The following is a 22678-nucleotide window of genomic DNA, read 5'->3' on the forward strand; positions in this document are numbered from 1 at the left end:
ATATGATTAGTTCATTTTATTATTTACTTACTTCATCAGTGGAAAAGCAATATTAGAGGGAAATCCCTAAATATGGTTATTTGAGACTAAGCCCCTCCGAATATAGTTAGAGTTACTTCTGAGAAACTTGCATAGGATTCCATCATATAACTTGTACAACACTGAACTTATTAAAAAGAAGTCTACATTAAGCCATAGCGTATAAACAATACTGTTCCACCATTCAATTCATCCTCCCAAATTGTTACTGATTCCTACTAAGAACAGTGAGATTTTGATTCATTTTGATTATTGGGATTTATTGTTTTCACTGAGACTTATGTATGTACATTTGTAGATAAACTGGAACCAACATGATTCTCCGTAGTTTTCTCCGTCCTGTGAATTAGTTACAGAGTGTGAAAGAACTATGTTCTAACATATATGTTTAAACATAGAAGCCAAAATTCCTTGGCTTAAGAGATAAGGGATCCAAAACCACTAGCTAGTAAAAATTCTGGATATAGAATAATCTGATCTACATTCCTGAGATAGCGTTAGCCTTCATACCTGAAGGAAACTCAAATAATAAAAAAATAATGGTCATCTGTCTACAATAGGCTTTCTGTGGACGTCTTTGTTTTTAAACTTAGACCAGAGTTTAAAAAGAAAATAAAGAATAGAGCCATGATTTACAGTAGATAATTATTCCCCAAAGCCAGAAGTATGACATAAGACAACATCATTCAAAAGTAAATTTTTTTATTTCAACTCTATAAAGTATACAACAGGCACTCGGCAATTACAGCTGCAGGGAAAATACAGAGCAAAACAAAAGCAGTTAACTTCATGATAAAAAGTTTTTTTTTTTTTTCAGTCTACATCAAAAGAGTGCAACTGGTCAAAGACCATTTGATGAAAGTGTACCTTGGACAAACAAAACTAACTCCTCCTCTTTCATGTAGAATCCTTATGAAGAAGAAAAAGAGCCATTAGGATTATAAAGGAAACCACCATGTGTAAAAACATCATAACATTGGAATAAGTACATTAGTAGGCAACTCTGAATCGATTTCCCTTTGCTATTAAAGCCTGAAACATCAAAGTCTCAGGGCTGTAGAGCTGACTGTTCACAGAGAAGAGGACTAGGAATACACTTTCAGTGTTTCGCTTTCTAGATATACGACTGAGAAGGTGTCTCAGAAACTGTTTGCATATACATGAAATCATAGGGTTGATTTCAGATTTAAGCCTACTTAGAGTATACCATTAAAATGAAATTAGTTACAACTTCTGTAAGTCCCATTGATGTGAATGGATTTACTCTAAATGCGACTAGGTCTGGAACCAACCCAGAGAAAGCACGGGTCCTGTTTTGTTCAGTGGTGCAACAAGATTCACTCCTTTTGGCAGTCGTCGGCTTCCCAATCAGAGGATTTTTGTTTTGTTTTGCTGTGATGTCAATTTTATTGTCTAATCTGCCTGACTGGAATTTTTATTTTGCTATGGAATCGATTACAAAATGTGGTATGTCCGAAGTTTTACCGCACTACAGTTTTAAAATTTGCACAGCTTAGCAAAACAGGAATACCTGTATACAGACTGATAGTATGTCATATATTAATTTGACCTGCACATACATTTATACATTTCACAGAAATGACGCTGTATCTCATTAACAGATACACAGCTCTGGTACATTTATAACAGAAATAAGAGAACAACTTCATCATTTCTGTAATTCATCAATATTATATAGTAAAGGCTTATAAACTGTTAGCCGAAAGAACTGTAAAACGCAGCAAGCTAAGAAAGGACAACATTTTGAGGTGTGTTTGTCTTGGTCATGCAGCATAACACCAAATTTGTATTTTTTTTTTTAATAGGATGCCATGAATTTAAGGCACTTGCAACAATGCCAAATAACTAGATGATGTTCTAAACTATGGGACAAATGGACAACGGTACAGTTGACATAAACTTCAGTAATACTGACAATTATGACATTAATTCAAGTCTACGTTGATCTAAAAACATTACCTTACAAATAAGAAAATGAAAATAATGCAATGAAGTTCTAAAGAAAAAGCTATATGTATACCATAAAATATCAACACGAAAAAATATCTATTTACATAAATATTTGCCTGTGGTCCTATTATTAAATAATTTTCTGTGGAGAATGCAGCACTCTAATAAGCTACAGTTCATCTGTACCTTTAGAACCCAGTTCTAGTCAGTGTGTCTTAAATATGTTAGCAAACTCATTTTTATGCAGATTGCCGTTGCCCCATTTATTGTGGAGAAGCAAGGTCCCAATCTCAAATTCATTATTGGGGAACAAAATCTATCAAATCAATGGGTCTTACTCATGAGTAAGTTTATCTGAGGACTGTAGCCATAAATAATAAGTTGTCCACATACTACTTGTGCTAGGCCAAGTCTATGTAATGCGGCCATGACAAGTTTACCATTCCCAGCTGTAATGTGTAGTTATCTTTTCCATTCTTACTTATTAAGTTCAGTGAAACCAGGAAACCTGCAACATTATTGCCCTAATTCATGTGTTGAGTAGCACTTAATCTTATTGCTGGGGATGGAAAACTCAACATGGGAGGCCATTTTTGGTGTGATCTGCATGGAAGGAGTAACATGTGGACTAAGACAGTACATTGAAACATAAACATGTATGTTGATATATATTTATATTTATATATATGTAAATAAAATATATTACTTATAAATGCAGGGTTTACTATTATACATATGCTAGTTTAAGTTATTGAAAATACATTTGGTAAAGAAGATGCAAGTGAGTCATATGACAAAATAAATTTATATTAAGTGCACACCACACCAATTATATATTATTGAGTGCAGTTCAAGGACAATTGGAAGGAATCAAGCATAATAATTCATACCACGCTCATTCTGCAACTTTTCTTGCATAAATATTTTAAAACTTGTGACTACTGTTCAGCTGAGTGCTTTAGGATGACCTATTAGCACTGGAACTATTTAGATTGGAGACAACAATATATATATATATATATGTATGTATGTATATATGTATATACTGTATATTAGGAAAAATCCATGAGTTGAAATGAATACATTTTAGATTTTAATTGATTTCACGTAGGCATGTCACTTGCCAGAGGTGAAGTGCAGAGCGTTCTTTGTGTAATGATCCCAGATGTAATGTAGAAACAATTGACTTGACCAAAATGACTATGGAGCTGTTTTAGCCCTAGTAGCAAATGTCTGCTTCCAACAGTGTTTATATACTAAAGTTACATATTTGTGTTAGATTTGTTATGTACAAGTAACTGTGCAGGACTGACAAGCAGCAGAAGTGATGAACAAGTGGTGCAGTGTTCATATTGTCTCTCAATGATGTACATTTGTGAAAAAAACATGAAATTGATTATAATTAAATAGATCTGACATAAATGAAGCTGAGTCCTTCTAGGAAACTTAAGGTGTGGTGCTGTATTTCTACTGAATATTCTACTCAAGCTACAGGCACCCTTATGAATGTGAAGAATTGTCTGACTAAGCTGACAATGGAATACTCTGAGACTGAATCCTGGAAGTTTAGGTTTCCCTGCACCTTCATGCAAAGGGATCTCGTGTAATGGATACGACAAGAGATTAAATTGTCTGGTTAATTTTAACAAGGGGAAAAAAAAACCCTGAGCCCTTATTTTCTATAGACTAAATTTCAATTTGGACCGACGAGATCAAAGATTACGACCTTTCTTCAACACTTCAAGAGCAGCCACATGTTATTCTAAGTTATTCTAGTTCTCATCATGCTTTCTGATTTCTGCTTGACTTGGGCCTTTACTCACGAAAACTGTGCCATTCCTGCTTCTGCGAGGTTGGCCGACAGTATCTCTTCCTGTGTGTGAGGGAAGGGCATGATGTGCTATAGTACAGGGTTGTAAAGTTTGAAACTGAAATGGCAGGCTATATGTTCGACAAGGTTTTTATCCCGGAATTATCCCAGAAACCCCAGAAAATGATAATGGACTATCACGTCTCTCACTGGGAACCAAGCTCAGCTAAAAAGAAGATGTACCTTTACTAAGGTTTGGAAGCTTGAATCATTTCAATAAGGCGGATGCACCTGTGATTGGATGTTAGTCCCACATCAAGGATTCCTATTCCTGATCCTATGTCCATTGGAAGCAGAGTGCTATTTCCCGGATTGCATTGTTATATGGTACCAATCCTGGATGGTGCTGGTTCTTTATTGTTATTTTTGGTGGAAGCCATCACTAGGAACAGAGAAACAGTATGTTTTTCAAGATTAAATATCTTAAAATGAAACTACAAGTTTGTATCAAATATGTGAGAAAGTTATGAAGATGATAATCTCTTTCCATGTTTTTCTCCTTCAAACTCATACATTATCTTCTAATGTATTAGACTAGAGAGCTGTTTTCACTGAAACGATTGGTTCAAGAACTTGGGGGTAATCGGTAAGTAGCCAATGAGCTTCATTTGTGAATGTTTTGGGTTTTTGTTTTTTTTAACTGAACTAGTCTCTAAGCATCTCTTATGGGGAAAACTAACATTAACAATGTAATTGCGTTTAGATATAATGCTAAACCAGTGCAATGATATGTATTCAACAGCCAGTGTTTTGTTTCAAGTTCATTTTATAGCCCTATCCAATGACAGGGAAGTTCTATGTTATACAAACTGGATTAGAACCAGACTGAGACAACAATCCTATACATACCTATTTCAGAATAAGCCCTGCTGAACAAAGTGGGATTTACTTCTGTATAAGCACACACAGTAGTGCATTGTAAAATAGCTAAATTTTGGTACCATTTAAAATGGTGGTACAAGCTAGTCATGATTCAAATCCCATAAATTTCAAAGGAAAAGAAAAATATAATCTTGTACATCTCTAATCAGATGTGATTATCATTGAGTTCAGTGGAGTTTGTTATATTTTATAGTATTACTATATATGTAAATAACATTGTCTGAATTCAGGCCTCATTAATAGGATAGCTTCAAAGGCTGGAAAGGAAAAAGTAAATAAACAGGATAGTATTAGGCAACATATGGAGAAAAAGTAATTGGAGGCAAGCTAAATTAATCCATAATGCCAAAACCAGAGATGTAAATATACTTCTGGATTCAAAAGAAAGAGCAAGTTATTAAGCTATGGTGGTGCTTTGGTGAGAATTCCAAAATAAATGGACATTCTGGAAATGTGGTTGTTTGTTTTCTTTTTAGGGAACTAATTTAAAAAGTTAGCACAGATGCAAGACTACTTAAGCAGCATATTGTCAAATGCTAACAAAGTCATACTGAAAAGTGGAAGTCTTCGCTGAAATTGTTCTGAAAGTTCATAAACTATTGCTATCTATAATAGCCTTTCTCACACTTCTGTCCTCTGAACATGTTGGACTCCAATAATTTCTGAGCAACAAGTTTGGACAAATTGGTCTATGCACTGACCCATTAAAATATTCATAACTGGTAGGTGTAATTCACCTAAGATGGACTCATTTAAAGACCTGTTAATTTCAATAGGAGAAATTTAAGTGTGAATTTAATTCTCCTTTTGAAATGAATGGGATATTGAAGCATTCCATTTCAATTGCATTGTTCCTTGTTTGTAGACAGATCTGTAAGAGTTATGTTTTACAAGGAAAATTTGGCCAATAATCTTTTGAGAAAATAAATGTAGCATAACATTTGTGGGATTTGGAAAATAGAAAAGAAAAACAAAGTTAGGGCAGTACCGCAGAGTAGCACTGAAAATATGTATATGTATCATCCATATATAAGTGTGCATAAGAATAGACACACTTATATGTATACACAATTTCAACTGATAGTGAAATTTCTTGCTACATTTTTTTTCTGAAAAATGAGTGTGAAAGTTTGATTATTTTATTTCACAGATGAAAGATGTACATAGCACCTATATAACATGCAGTGGATCTTGGAAATTCAATGGGCTGTCAAAGGTAATTGTTATTTTAGAATAAGTGTAAATGCCTTTTAGACTTGTTGGTTAACGTTATTTTGTTTTTAGGACCTTTGAATAAATATTCTTCTTTTTCTTTTACAAGATAGTTATTGTATATATGTAAAATGAATAGTTTTATGAACACTTTTTTCACATGCTCTTATGTATCTGTATCCACAAAAGAAATGATAGATATAGTACGCTCTCAGACATATGATATGAGAATTGACTGACCCATACTTGCTTTAACAGTTTAACAGGAACTGTAGCAATTGTGCTTCTGTTATCAGTTGGGAAGAAAAGCGCATCAGAACTAAAAATGGAGAAAGGTAACATTCATTCTTGTCTTGTATACTGCTTGAAAAGAAAGACAAATTATAGCACTGCTTTGACATGAGCTCCTTCACAAATAGCTTTGTGGTCCTCCTTGGTTTAACACATCGGCCTACTTTAAGAGGCTCAATACACTCAACTTGCAGTTTGGGAGTACCCCAGTTACTGTACCGTAGATTCTACAGCATAGAATGAGCTACAGTACTTAACAGTTTGGAATATATTTAGCAATAAAGAAAATGAACTTACAGCTAGAATTATGTGCATCTTATTCTATGAACTTTCAAATTACAATGGAGCATAGCGTGTTCAGTACCATGATAGAAAACACATTTAATTATTGGTGAAAAAGGTTTTGCTTCAGGACCACCATGTCAACTGCTGTGTTAAGTTCAAACAGAAAACATGTGAAGAGCACTATTGTCATCTAAGCAAGAAGTCCTAATGCCACTGTAGTTACTGTAGCAGCATCAATCAAGGCATCATGGTGACCCCGAGCACGAATCCTTCCCAAATCCTTCAGGTCTGCTGGCAGCCATGTCTCAGGAAGCTGTCTTCAGCAAGGCAGAAGCAGGTAAGAGAAAAACATTAAAAGTCTATGTCCCATCCTGAGTTGTCATCAGGTGGTGGTTCATCGTTGTCCTCAGGGAAGCTATCAAAATTGCTTGTATCAGTTGGAGATGCAACCTGTCCAATGAAGGAAATTAAACTATTGGTACTGTTGTTGCATCTGGAATCTTTAGACAATTTTCTGGTTTCAGCTATGACCCCTTTATACCATTTGTGAATTCACATTTGCCCGTAAGAGTTAGACGGTTCAGAAACTCAGGATTCTGCCGTTTTCATTCACAATACTGTTCTATGTAGTACTGTTAAAAATGTTCTGTGAACAGAAATCTCATGGATTAGGGTGCTTCTATTCAAAATGCATTGTGCAGAACAAAAATGATGGAAAAAGTGGTGGGAAAAGATGGGAAGGTATAATGGACACCCCATAAATTTTGTGACTAAGGCAGGGTGATTGTACATTTTAAAAATAATTTTGAAGCAACCTTAAAATGAACGGGGTTGGCTTCCTAGTAATTCCTAATTAGAATGGAGAGTTTGGCAAAATGATGTAAATATTTCTTAATGTCACTGACAGCCCTCTGTGCTAATCTACAAAGCTGGGATCAAATGCAAATGTATGGCAGGTTACATTTTCACATACATACAGGTATGTGAAAAACAGAATTGTGTAGAGTTGTTTAGAAAATTCATGCAAGCAATGACAGAGGAGAAAGAAATTGCTGCCTTTGTCCACATATAAACAGATTGTGTTTGTTTTTGCCACATATGGCAGAGACACCACATATGACAGATATGTAAAAAGTCAACAAAATTTTAGAAAGTGGGAAAATAATAAGGATAGGATGTAGATTTTTTTCCATTTAACATGAGACTGTATGATTCCATATTTATTGAATTAAATACTGTAGTTCCGTTATGTAAATATCAACTGCTTTTGTATATCATTTGACTTGGGAGAATTCTGTTTGCGAGAACCTGAAAAACTAATAAAGGAACCCAACAAATTGGGATTGGTTAATTTAAACTTAAAATAATCAATACAAAATATATAATTTGATGTTAGAAAAGTGGACACAAAACATTAAAAATTAACAAGGGGTAAGTAATATGATAAGAGTTTACCAGTAAGTATATTCTGTATTTGTATGTTCCCCATCTGGGATAATAGATTTTTTTTTTCCTTGTAGTACCAGTATTGAATTATCTGTTTAATAATTAAAAGCCAATACAATAAAGACAATACAAGTATTCTCTCTCCTCCAAAATAAATTAAACCTGGTAGTGCTGTTCCTGAAAATTGTCATTGCTTGGGGTAACAGTGATGTATTGAATGACAGAAGAAAACTTACTATTTTCAGAAAAATGACCTTCATGATTCCTAAATAGATTGAAATGTACATTCATTCAAACAGAATTAGTTATTTTTGAATTTGTCAATTATTATTTGGGGGGATACACATAATTTACAGATGGCTTTTCCATGTACTAGTTGAATTACAGTGCAAAGAAATTCAAAAACTTCACAGCGAATGTGTGAAATCAAATTAGAAAAGTTAAATATTTAAAATTACATTCACCATGGGTGTAAATCCAGATCTGATAGTAACTATTTGTTTCTTTCATAAATGGTAAAATTCAAATAATATGTAGAAAATTAAACTAAATATAACCTGTTGTAGCAAATTAAGGTGTATTCAAAGAAAACCAGTTACATTAATCTCCACCACAATTCATCCCAACTTCATTTTAGAAAGTCCGTAGCCCTCATGATAATTTCTGCAGACTATAATTATAGGAGGCTGTCCTTTGGATTTGTCCAACAGGAACTATTTTCAGTGTTTGTCACTCTTATACGGTATTCTCAAACCATGACATATTTCTGCTAAAAAGGGTTACTTTTGGTACAGAAATAGATGTTCCTCTTATATGGATTTAATGGAATGTCACTTGACTTTCACTCTTTTACAAACTTAGTGGAAACACTGGGAGAAGACTAATTAACAATTAAGAATCGGTATTACATAGCCCTATCCTTTTTTTCCTTCAACTGTATTGATCCTGATATTAACTGTTTTTTGCATCAACATGGCTCTGGATGGAGATTGAGGCAATTGTTGTGTGACTTGTAGGTTTCATCAAGTCAAACTAAAAAGTCATTACTTTGAAGAAAAAAAAAAGGCAGCATCTTAGTTACTTGTGCTGAACTGGAAAAAGTATGACAAATTGTCCGTTGAATACAACAAATTGTAATCTAATACGACATTTAGAAACTGATGGAGTAAAAGAAGAAATGCAAAGGAGAACTGAGAGTTGGAGAAAAGAACAAAGAAGCTTTCAGTAATAAAGACGTAGAGATTTCATTAGAAATATATTTCAGCCTAAGTGTTTGTATTTTACTAGAAGCTTCATCACTGATTCATTGTCGGAAGAGGTCTTCACATACATTCTTACTGCATGTCTCTGAAAATGAAGTCAAGTAGAAGTCTGCATACATGGGGGTGTCAATGTAAGGTAAGAACATGTATCTATGCTTTGGATCAGTGCTCCTGCTTGTTTTTTCAGTGAGTTTATTCAGCAGTTTTCTCAATTTGTGATTCCAATATGCATATTTTAACAAGTAATAAAGCTGTACTCACACTTGGTATAATAGGAGGTGTCAATGTACCTTTTCTTAAACCTTCCCAGTTAAAGCCTTCAAACCACCTAAAGACAGAAAAATGATAAAATCACACAAGGAAATTTATATGGCTCAGCTACCATTGCAGCAAGACCAAGTAGACTAGCATTAAACATTACAAAGTTATATTTCTGAAACCCTCTTACTTAATACTGGGGGAATGGGGGGGCAGGTTTATGGAACACATAATTTCATCTGCAGTATCAAGATAAAGCCACAATGCTTAATTGTGTGCAGTTAGGACAGAATCAAGATTTTTCCTCAGCTAGAGAAGATTCTGAAACAAGGCTCTGTCCAGATGCAGATCTCAAATCTGTGATGAACCAAAATAAAATAATACAGTAAGTCTATGGATATTAAATGATTTGAGATTCCCAGAAGCTGAAGCAGATGGACAGGTACTTTGATAGCGGCTATCTGTTTTCTTCAAACATATAAGGAAAAAAAAATAATGAACGTTTTTCTATATGGTTAACTTCAAAGAAGATCTGACTTTTTGATATCCGTAACCTTATTTACATGTAACCTGCCTCCTGTTTATGAAGTAGCATGTTGAACAGGGATCACTGTTTCACTGAAGGGCTTTCGAGACAATTTTGTTTTATGTTTTATGTTATGTTATGTTATGTTATATTTGAACTTGGATGCTACCTGACTCTAACCAACCTTGAAGATTTTTCATTTACAAGAAATTTCATAGTCTTTAAGCCTGTACAGTTAGCTAGCACATTCACTGCCACATGGGACTTATCATACCAAGCTGAAGCCTTGTATTTGTATTTGTATTCAGAATGCATACAAATGTTTTAAATTCATAGTTGTCTTATAGTACTCAAGTCTCTTATAAAAAAAAATCTCATTACTGAACTACGATACTCTCATTTTTCTCAATTCTTCCGTGCAAAAATATATCCCATACTTTGATGGATATATATAAGGAATTATTTTTTTCTATCTGAAATATACCTACTTGTGCTTTTGAATATCTTTGACTCCATTTTTCAAGTTACCTAATCTTTCTGATGGGTTGTCCCTGTTTAAAAATAACAGAAGAAAAAAGTCATAAAAGAAAGTTGGAAAACAATGCTTTTTCTAATATAGTTACTGTTAAAATGGATATCACATGTGGCTAACAATAACAGTAATAAAGAATGAAAACAAAATATTGGCATCAATGAACTTAATCAACAGCAAGAATTAAAAAACAACAACAAAAACTAGAGTTCTTCTTATACATATTCCTTTTTTGGCGGGATTACTAACATATTTAAAGTGTTTACCTGCATAGTTTTTTAATTAAGTTAGCAGCATTTTTGGCAATCTTCTTTGGAAATTCAATCATGTCAATCCCCCTTAGTATGATGTTATATGTTTTCATGGGATCTGGGCCTGAGAAAGGTGGACTATAGAAAAAAGAAGAAAAAATACTAATAAAATCTAGTAATAGATTGTTTACAAATAAAATTAAATTAATAACATTTATTAATTATAGCTATATTTTTAGACCATATTTTTTTACCCCCATGCTGGACGGTCCCATGATCATCTAAGAAGAGTACTTATCATAAACAGAAAAATAATTGTAGTGGCAAATGATCTTTAAAAATAAGTCAATATTTACTTACCTAAACAGATAAACAGAATTACCACGGGCGAGCAAAAGGCAGTGGGAGTGGGAGTGACTTCCGACTTCCTGCCAGCTTCCCCTTTGAGTTTGCTTGTGGGAAGCTGGCAGGAAGTGTTGGAAATCATGATCACATGGCCACGGGGACGCTGCAATGGCCACAACTTTGTGAATAAAACTGGTCTGAACATTGTGGAAATTTCAATCCCACAGGAGTAATGGGTCCTGGATTTTTTACGCATTCTTTAAGTTAGTGGATTTTAAGTACCTTGATTCAAAAATTGTTGTGGCATAGTGTACCATTTAGGCTAACATGAGGGTACAAACAGACAAATGGATAAACACAATGAGTGTTTTAGTAGTATACAGATTACTACAGTGATAACACCCAAAAAAGCAAGCCAGTAAGGTTTCTCACACATTAACATACTCATAATTTATATTCTGTGTAGGTTCTCCAATGGCCCCTCCTGCCTTCAGATGTGAAGTGAGTGGTGATCTGAATAGAGTGCTGTCAGAGATGATACTCCAGCCCTGAAATATGGATTCTAGGGATGTTCAGCTAGCAGCCTCTAATATACTTTTTAGTGATTTTTAGTGATTTTTTTTTTTAAATAAAAGCTGTGTTTAACTTTTCTTCAGAATTGTATTATTTCCAAATCTGGCCATTTGCTATCTAGCTGTTTTCTAGTATGTTTTTATTTTGTTTTGATTATTTTATATTTTGGGGAGATGTTTGAAGGTCCTCCTTGAAGACTGAAGTTCAGTTTTACGTATGCATCAAACTAAATAAATCTCACTAGTACCCTGAACTCATGATTTGGTGAATTGGTAGAAGAATGAAGGTTGATTTGGCATGGGGGCTGGAAGTGCTCACCAATTAGAACGAATGAACAGAAACAGCCAATTTGCTTCACAGTACCCTTTCCTCTTACATTAGTCCCCCAAAGACTTTAGTTGCTAGAAAGCAGGTTGTGAATGCTTGCAAAATAATAATAAGCAATTCCATAGTATGTTTTTAAACACTTTTTTCTTTATCATAGCATATGCCAGCTCTGAATCCCAACTCTTTTAATCAAAGTGACAACAGCAGAAATATTATCTAATTTGCTGATCTATTTTTATCTGTAGCTCCAATTCAATGCCCATACCTGCCAGTCAAGAGCTCATACATTAAGATTCCCAGTGACCAGTAGTCTGCTGAAATGTCATGACCTTTGTTCAGGATGATCTCTGGGGCTACATACTCTGGAGTTCCACAAAAAGTCCATGTTTTCTTTCCAAATCCTATTTTTTTTGCAAAACCAAAATCGACCTGTGAAAGAAGGTTCACACACCCATCAAGGAAGACAAAAAGCACTTATGCAGGCATAAGAATGCAAGGAGATGATCACAACATAGGTTTTCACTAGCACAAGGACATGAGAAGAAAAGGTTTCATGAGGAAATTCTCAAATGAACACTATCAGAGAAAGTACTTGTAGAACCAAAGAGGAACATATTTCCACTGTTAAGATTTCTAAAAGCATTAGCAATTTTCATTTAGTAAAATGAGTTAACAACAATAATCTAAACTTTCCAGTTTTACAGGTGCATAATAATTAGCTTATGTGTCCTAGATGGTTATATACTTAGAGTTAAACCATATAAATATGGTTTGGTAGATCAGTAACAGGCACTACCATATACATTGTATATACCATATACATTGTTTTCAACACCTCCAATATGCTTTTCTGCAATTCCGATTCCCAATCTCCTAACTCAAGAAAGGGTATATCTGAACATGACTTAGTGCCATCTGTAGGCCAAATTATGTCTTCATCTGATTCAAGTGATTTCTAAAGATTCTATGATTACATTTTTGTAGGATTGTATAAATACCATGGTAACCTTATTGCTTTGTCGTCTTCTTGCAGAATACCACACTATTCATATTTCCTCTGAGTGGCACAAATTCTTGTGCAGAAAAGAATCCAGTAGGTATAATATTGGAATTAAATGAGAAAGGGCAGAATTCACTGGCTTTCTAGTATTTACCAATAAATATTTGGAAAACATGGGAAATTTTGGGAAAGGTCCCCTTGACTACTAGGTTTCCCATAACTTTGATTATAGCTCAGAACTCAAATTCAATCTGAATAAGACCCAGGCCGAGAATTTGTGAAGCCTGATATTAAAATGTTGTTAAAGTGAAGTTCCCCTAAAATGAAAGCCAATAGGAAATCAAATCATTTTTAATATGGGATAACTTAGGGACTAAAGTAATAAGCTAAAGTCATTGTGTGATAAATTCGACAATCATATTTGGTTATTTCTTCAGCTTCATTAAGATATTCAAACCTTGATCCAGTACCAGAAGGATGCAACAAAACTGAATAAACTTCTGAAATTATATGGAGAAGAACAAAAGTCTGCTTTTGCTCATTCGGAACCCAGAAGCAATTGGATCAATCTGTTTGTATTAATTCTTTTATAAACTGATTTGTCCTGGAATTACAGAGCTGAATACTGCCTTTCAGCCAGAAGTAGTTTTATGGCTGTTATAAACCTGTTAGGAAAGGCATCTGATTATAATGGGAGAGGCAACAGAGCTTAACTACAATGCAGTGAGCAGGACAATGTAATATTTTATTGCTGTTTGGGAAGAAAACATCCCCAGCACTCACCAATTTGGCATAACCTCGATGATCTAAGATGAGGTTTTCTGGCTTGAGGTCCCTATAAATGATTCCTTTGGAATGCAAGTAGGCAAAAGCTTCTACCACACAAGCTGTGTAAAATCTGGTTGTAGAATCTTCAAATGAACCTCTGTAAAGACGAGAGAGAGAGAGACAAAGAGAAAGTAATTACTTAGTCATTCAACCAAGGATCTTGGGCAACGGTCCAAATAAACACAATAAAATCACTACAATGTGATTCAGTTAAATGTAAAAAAACAAAATAGTCAATTGAAATAGGGAAGATAAAAAAGAGAAAGCATAAAAATATGAAAAAAATTAAACATATTTAAGGAGATTTTAAAAAATCCAACAACTCCCATTTTAAGATACATATGAGCAGCAGAATGCATTACATCTTGACAGAATGTTTTTTTTAAAAAAAAAAATCAGCAAAATACCAAGTTCTAGGAAGGAAAGTCGACAACTTAACTGAAATACTAGTGCTCTAATAATAATAATAGTACTATCCAAATCGCAGTTTCCAGAAGTCCTCTGGTGATGAGCTTAAAACACAGCTGACAACAACAACAAAAAATCTCTCAGGTATTGCACTTCACCGTTATACTTCAATTTTTTTTTTAGTATAGAAAATCTCACAGCATTACTTCAATACAAAATTAGTCCGTTCAATGAGTAGACCTAGTGAAAATAATGGGATTTATGTTCATCCTGACTTTTTCATGGATTTTAATAGAACTGATCTAAGCATGACTAAGTCTGAATCAAATCTGTTTTTATCCCCATATTGCAGATAAAGGATCTGAAAACAAGAGAACAGGGATTTGTATATGCCTACTTATGACAACGGAACCTGGGACATTCTGGTTCACAGCAAAATACTTTAGATATTCTATTTTACTAGTTCTATCATGAGGAAGCAGTAGGGTCACTTAAGGAGGGTGTGTGTGTGTGTGTGTGTGTCTGGGGTTAATATAAACATAGCCAGTCAACTCAGGTCACCTTCCAGCTCCTGGTTCTGTATCCTTGCACTATCTGATGTGTATCAACAGATTTTTTTCTAGGAGTACAAATATAGAAACACTGCATGCATTAGGAGGTGAGGAAGGGGCAGAGATTTTCTTTCCGGGAGTCATTGCATTGCAGAACAGAGTTCTAGTAATTTGGATTGGGCTCCAGTAATAAGCTGATGAACGTATTAATTTGTAAGTTGATCAGTACTGACTTGGTAAGAATAAACTAGCCTCATGCCAAATGGATCGCTCCTCTTTAATTCACTCCATTTCGGTAGGTGTTTGTGCGTGTGGTCAAATTAAAGGGGAATGAATGAAGATTAAGGTATATGCAAATACTATTTGGAATTTATACATAGGGAAGGAGAAGTTTTCTTAACTGGTTGTTTTTCTTTTACTTAAAAAAAGTCCTATGTACGCTCACTTGCAATGGCATGGAGGCACGTTCAAGTGTGTCAAGTGATCATTCTTAGAAGAAAATGAAGAAGGATGGGAAAGCTTCCATTCTACTTAGGTGAAGGTAGGGCTTTTTAAAAAAAGGGAAATAAATAAAAACAAAAGTAATACACCCTCCTTCTCATCCTCCATGAATTTTTCCAAAAAAATATTTTATTCCCTGTGAAAAATGTAGAAAAACATCCAGTCTTTGCAGGGAGTACAGAATCCTTTGCAGGGAGCACTGAACATGAATCCTCACCACCAATGATGATTCTTTTCCATGACCCTGGTCTTGTGGATATGCCTTAGCACCCTTGAGCCTAGCCATATGGCTTCCAGAAGAGAAAAACCAAAATAGGACGGACAGCAGCATCATTGAAGACTGTCCGAAAAGAATAATGGAGCACGGCTGATTTTCCCCATACAAACCAGAGATTTTGACATTGATGAAGATAGACATCTGATTATCCCAGGTCTACAAGATATGAGGGCACTGATTTTGTTTTGTTTAGAGGTGCTTTCGGAGCAGCGTGGTGAATTATTTAAATACGTTCAGGATTTTAAGAGTGGAGCACCTGGCACGGCTTTCCTCAGGCAGCATTCAATCTTGCAAACTGAAAATCACAGTTCAACCATTTTTGTGTGAAACCGCTGGAAGTGTCAGAAGAGAATACTTCATTTATCTAATGACTTGACTGCGAAAGCCAACTAGCTATTGGAAGAACCAGACTGAGAAATAGCTGTAGGCTATGATAGAATCACATTTCTCTGGTTACTTATTCTTAGGACTTTATTTTTAAAGCCACACATTTATTCCACATAATGAATTTACCTTTCTTCATTCCCTTGTGAATGAAAGAGGCATGGGGATCAGAAGCTTACCAACAAATCACAAAATCAAAAGTCACTGCTATATGTTACAGCAACTGCCAAATTTACTTTTAAAACCAGAACCAATGTGGTCATTTTTCTTGTTAGATACAGATGGTTTCACATTTCATATTCCCCAAATTAACTTCTGGGTACACACTTTAAACCCTACACTTTATCCTTCCTTGGGATACATATGTACTGACGTTTTGCTATGTGACCCTATCCTAAACCAGGCATGCAACTTAAAATGAAAACAGCATAAAAAGCTTACAAGGTTTTGCTAGTGCTAAGCATTTCAATTATTAATAGATGACCTAAAGAAATAACAGAGAAAATCTTTTTCATAGCTAGATGGCAGCAGATACCAGGAATAGGACAGAAAAAGCATTAAAAAATATATATATATGCTTTTTATATCTATCTATCTATCTATCTATCTATCTATCTATCTATCTATCTATCTATCTATCTATCTATCAAAGGCTTCTGCAAACACTTAAAAGAAATCTTAGCACGTGGCAGTTTGTATTGTAATTTTCTTTTTTCTTTTAAAACAATACTACTAAATGTTTGGGATTTTAAATGATAATCAAACACAATATTGCAGAAGTAAGTTTTGAGATTTCATCACTATATTTTTGTTTTATTTTGGTGTGCTATTTATGGTACTGGCAAATTTTAAAGACAGTATTTACTATCAAATTATAACCCAAACAATCTACTTGTATTTATATATTTTCAATCAGTTGTTATACTACATCTCATAGAAGCAACAGGCATATTAACCAGTAAGTTCATCCTTTCTTATCTTTTGATTGCCTTTTGAACTATTTTATTACTGCATTTTGTTTTGTTTCTAATATATTTTAGAATTATATAAACACTCCTGAATCTATTTTGCATTCTGCCTCGATCTATATTTGAATGAAGGGTGGTCTAAAAATGTAATTATCCTCCTCCTGATAGTGTTTTATTTACTCATTCATTTAAATTTAAATTTATGTGGCTGTCCATCTTAAATTCGTGACCCTGGGTAGCTGACAACAGCCCAAAACTATTTAAAAAATAATAATATAAAAAACCTACAGAAATACAATCAGAAGTCAAGGTTAAAAGAAAAACTAACAACAAATTAACATAACCATTGCACAGTTTTCCACACATCCAGATCCCCAAGCAGAGGGACAAAACCACATCTTTAAAGCATTGCAAAAAGGTAGCAGGGTTTGTAACATCATCTCTAGGGGGATGATGTTACAAAGAGCAGGTGCCACAACAGAAAAGGCTCTCTTCCTGGGCCACACCAGATGACATTCTGTAATAGATGGGACCTGGAGCATTTATGCTCATTAAAAGTGGTGTTGCTTCATTTCCCTTGATTACTGTATCTGCTGGAGTATGGTCCCCCCTGCACACTATCACTGAGAAGCTTGAAATGAAGATTGGATGGCCAATGGCCAACAGAAAGTGTGGGAAGCAAATGTTAATTTGCTCTTGGTAGAAAGTTCAGGTGCCATGCTTGAAGGCCAAAACCAGAACAGAAAAAAATTGCTTTGGTTGGACTGTTGCTGCTAACTATGGATGGTTACTTTGGCTGGAACTGTTTCCATGAGATCTTGAAAGGACATCTTGAGGAACATTGGTTGTATGGAAGTAGATAGCTCCCTGTCTGAAAGTGAAAATGTGGTGGGAGGGGGGCTTCATTATCTTGCAAGCCCCAAGGAGAATAAGGTTTGAGGGACCACATGTGGAATGTAAGTGGGAGGTTGGAATGAGATATATTGCTGAAAGTGTTAGTAGTGATTAACCAGATTTCAGACTTGCTTCAGCTGTGTGGTTATAACTAGATATGGAGAATCCTGTTGGAATGGTGGGAGATTTAACTACTTGAAGAGGTCAAACATCAACTTGAGTGAGGTATCATCAATATGCTGATCATACCCAGCTATTCATTGCCTTTCTAGGCTGAGCCATAGATGCACTGGAGATCCTCATCTGGTATCTGGAAGCTCTAAGGGACTGGATGGGAAAAACCAGCTGAAATTAAACCAAGGCAAGGTGGAGGTACTGTTCATACAAAATCAGACTGGCATGATTCTGACTTCTGCATTGGCTCTGGACAGGATTACATTCCCCAAATTTACAGTCACAAATTTATAAGCCTTTCTGGATTCAGGCTCCTGCTTGATCAGCAAATGGAGGCCATGGCCAGAAAGACTTTTGTCCAGCTTTGGCTGGTACACCAATAACACCTTTTTTCAGAGAGGGGGGGGACTAAATGTCCTTGTAACACTAACTCTCATCATACACACCTCTACAATATAGGAATCAACATATTCTTCCTGGGGCTACCTTTGAAGACATCTGAGAAATTGCAGTTGATCTAGAATGCCATGGCCTAATCATATATACAGATCTTCTTTGTGGGCTCAACACTGATTGCCAATAGGCTTCTAAGTGCAATTCAGGGTGCTGGTATTAACTGTAAAGCCCATGTTGGCTTAAATCTCGGTCATCTTTTGAACCAGGAAGAATCTACCTGTTCTCCATAGTCTTCTTGGGGCAGGATGCTTCAGCTTCTTATTTCACATTACATTGCTTGTTTATTTGTTTGACATGGCTGCCCGTGTCATGGTAGAGACTCTGGGTGGCTAATAACAGGTTTTTTAAAAAAGAAAAACCAAACCAAACCAACCACAGTACAAAAATAGACCTCAAAATAAATAAATAAATATTTGGGGGGTGGGGTGGGGTGGGGCTGGAAGCAGACCTTCATGGTTGCATGGTAGACAGCTTGTTCCCCAGAGTTGAGATTGCTCACCCCCCATGATTTTGTTCTCCCAGGTGTTGGAGGATTAGGGATGTTGGGGCAGCTGGATTTGAGTTGTTGATTGCTTACAGCCAAATTTATTTTTGTGGCTTTTGTGAGATACTACATTGGTTATATTTTCTTTCTTGCTGCATATTGTAAACAACCCAGAGCCTTGAGATTGGGTTAGTATGTAATGTATGAAATAAAATAAATCCTCCCAAGAAAGTCTCCCTGAATTTAATGGGTTTTCTGTTTAAGTCAGAAGAGGATTGCAGCATTATTTACTTGAATGGCTCACTCTGTGGTCTGAAACTAGCCCCCAATAAAAGTGTATGTTAAAAATTTAAAAGCACAATATAGCAGTCCATCACAATAGTAAAAGCTGTCAACCTTAAGAGCACCATACTAATTCAAGAACGCACTGACTGAATTGGGTTGGACGATGCAGGAAATCCTTGCTGTGCTTTCAGAAATTTATTTCTGCTGGCTGACTCCAACGATTTTCTGACAGGGATATCTGTCAGAATTGCCCTGCTGGCCAAGGTAGGAGCCAAGCTGTGGATCACATGAGGACACACTCCTAATGCTGCCAGCAGTCCTAAGTAATTTCCAACAATAGGCTGCAAGTCATGATGGCTAAATGTTGTCTTCAGTAAGAGAGTTCTCTCAGTATCAGTTGCTGAAGAAGGTGAGCAGAAGGTCTTCCGCTAATGGGCTTCCTGTAAGTATCTGACCAGGTATGAGATAAACTGTTGGACCAAATGGGCCTTGGTCTGATCATGGCGTGGCTATGCCTATCTACTCTTCTTTCAAGATCACTGGTAGTCAGCTGAAAGCCATGACATTAAAGAAGTCTACTAAGTACAAACATTTTGAACACATGTAATCTTGACCATCATCTAGAGCAGAAATATTGTCTTAATCTGGAAATTTATTGAACCACAATATTCTACTAAGACTAAATGTTTAGAAGACTGGACCAAATCATGGTTGGTATAGAAAGCAGTTGCTTTTTTGGTCAGCCCTAGAAACTGAAGAGATGCTTTTATTTTTAGTTAGCACAGTACATCACACAAGATGATTACCCATTTAGATTAAAATTTGAATTTTGCTCAAGGACACACAACTGGTATCATAGCCAAGCCAGAATTTGACTCTTTCCCAGATTCATTCTTTCCATGACACCATTCAGGCTCTTTTGACCCAAAGGCCTGAAAGAGGCAGATGATTCTTCCCCAAGGCTATTTCCCTGCTAAAATCAGGGAACGAGCTATGCAGATTGCCTATCACGTACAACATCATCTCTGCCAGAAATGTTTATACAGTAAAACAACTTGGACTTAAAAACTGTCAGAGCGTGAAGATGACAGAGATCAAATTGCCAGAATAAATGCTGTAGGGATGTACCTTAGAAAAGATACAGCTTACTATTTGTGAAAAGGAGTAGTGAAAAGCAAGTAAATGGAGAATTCTGATAGGACAGAGATCATTGGGAAATAACTATATTAAATGATGCTTCTCCCCACATTACATTAATAAGAGAATAACTTCTAGGTATTCAAAGGGTGTATCTTGGACTTAGATTATACATTGGACTGAGTAGCATCTGCAATGTGGCTCTCAGCTAGCACATAGAATTTCAGATCACTCTAGAAAGATGTTTAATGACGCAGACTGTTCATATGATCACATTCTGTATGCCAAGGGAATGTGATTTCCTATCAAAATAAACCTTGTGATATCTCTTACCTGTCCCTGAGAATGGTCCAAAGCTCTCCACCTAAACAGGCTTCCATCAACATATATAAATACTTGCTGTCCTTAAATGTCCTATATAACCTATAAAAGAAAGGGGAAAAAAGAATTATGAACACTTCCTGGAGTTTGAAATACTAAATGAAATCTATGATCTTCTTCCACTTAAAGAATAGCTGGTGGTCTTTAGGTGTTGTATGGATATCATTCAGAGAAAAAATGAGTCTATCCAATCTATTCAGATTGATTAAGTCCCCCCCGAATTCAGTAAACAACATGCGACTTAGCCTTTGAGTAATTCTGGTCTTCTTTCTTTTCCTGCACCAAGGGTATATAAATATTGGAGGCTTAGCTTCAGTACTATATCAACTATCACCAATCTCTAATAAATTATAGATGTTGCAGGACATTTGGCCTAGCCAGGATCAATGCATTGCCTTCAGCAATCATTCATGGCAAATATCAAAAGATGCCCCACCATGAATGTCTCTGCCTGTGCAGCTCCCAATTATAGAGGATATGCAACATGTCCTGTGATACTGTAGTTTTTATAGGGACTTGAGTGTCACATTAATCAGACATCTCATAAAAGCACTGCCAGATACAGAAGAAAATTGGTGTATTTCTTTTCTGGTAGCCGACTATAGGGCCTCCTAGGGCCACTATTACCCCACAATGGGTCAAGATTTGGCCTAGTAGTTTTGAGAACATGGTAGTAAATATTATTCAACAGCATTAAATTGTTTTAAAACATCTAATTTTAATTTTCTTGTTAAATTCCTTTATAGATGATTTCATATTCTTGTTTGGATCCTCCTTTACGGTTGTATTTATGAATAATGAGGGACCTTATGCGTATACGCCGGTCCGAGACTATAATAAAGGTGCTTTGTTTTGTTCATTCCCTGCCTTTAGTACTCCCTAGCTTGATGAAGAATACTGGCATATGCAAATCTCACATTTTTAGCAACATTTGGATTTGTTTTAATCAAAATAAGCTATTCTGTGAAGAGATTTTGGTAAAACCTTTCTTTTTCTTGTTTGTTCTTATTTACAATCTTTTTGCTAGGAAACTGGAATATTAAGAGCTAACTCCCAAGGAGCAACAAGAACAACTTGTACTTGTATTTTTACTATTTCATACATGTTTTATAAAATTATAATGAAGATGACTCAAAGGAGGGTAGAGATCCAAGTATCTAAATAAGCAGAGGCAGAATTCAGTGTTGTTCTAAGCCACCTTCTAGTGTTTGTGTGGATACACATATACACAACTAGTTACTAAGATATGACTTGTGCTGCTACCAGTTAAGTACAGGAAGGCAAGCAGGAGTATAATTAACGTGCCTTCAATTAGGCATAACATTTCATAGTTTTTAGTAAGCAAATGTCTAGCTTTAAATATGCATTTGCTACTGTAGATTATTCATTGAGTGTTTTGTAAACACTCAACACTCAATAGAAACCCATGATTTTTTGTGCACATTGCAGATTTACTCTTCATTTAATTTACACGATTGTATTTACAATTATAAATAACACAGTATTGTGTGACAGAATTCATGTACTCGTTTGGTATTTCAGACATTTGAATGAACACTTAGAACAGATGAGGCATTATATAGCAATTTGATCCGACACTGTAATGAAGAGCTGAGAACAAGTTTCTGCACTCTGGAAGAAGGGGTCTTTATCCAAGAACACAATCATACCTCACAATAAAATCTGAGTGAGCGCCTTGCATGATCTGTTTTTCTGAGCGTATGTGTTCCTGCTGTCTTGTGTCTACTATGTGGCGTTTCTTTAGTATCTTCATTGCAAAGGTTTTTGATTCATCACTTTTCAACTGGACCTTGAGAAAATCAGACATTTAGATTATCAGAATCAGTGGTTATAAAAGGTCTCTCTATAGCCGTAATGCT

The 22678-nt window shown here is 35.4% G+C and overlaps 1 protein-coding gene across 3 annotated transcripts in view; it reads right to left on the reverse strand.

The window, feature by feature from the left end:
* Positions 1-719: 719 nt before the first annotated feature.
* Positions 720-22678, reverse strand: part of PRKG1 (protein kinase cGMP-dependent 1) — a 772110-nt gene continuing 750151 nt past the window's right edge. For 2 of the 3 annotated variants that reach the window (XM_088144405.1, XM_088144404.1), the window contains exons 11-18: positions 22469-22608; positions 20751-20840; positions 13854-13995; positions 12336-12499; positions 10841-10963; positions 10531-10593; positions 9520-9586; positions 720-7000 (exon numbers count right to left, since the gene is read on the reverse strand). In XM_088144405.1, coding sequence (XP_088000531.1) covers positions 6902-7000; positions 9520-9586; positions 10531-10593; positions 10841-10963; positions 12336-12499; positions 13854-13995; positions 20751-20840; positions 22469-22608 — 888 coding nt within the window. In that variant the 3' untranslated portion in view covers positions 720-6901. The remainder of the gene's footprint in view (positions 7001-9519; positions 9587-10530; positions 10594-10840; positions 10964-12335; positions 12500-13853; positions 13996-20750; positions 20841-22468; positions 22609-22678) is intronic. The other variant, XM_088144406.1, reaches the window with a different exon arrangement.

The sequence above is a fragment of the Python bivittatus genome, unplaced genomic scaffold, assembly GCF_059951505.1.
Source record: "Python bivittatus isolate LINGU-HERP-01145 unplaced genomic scaffold, Pbiv_v1 ctg000400_np1212, whole genome shotgun sequence".
Taxonomy (NCBI): domain Eukaryota; kingdom Metazoa; phylum Chordata; class Lepidosauria; order Squamata; family Pythonidae; genus Python; species Python bivittatus.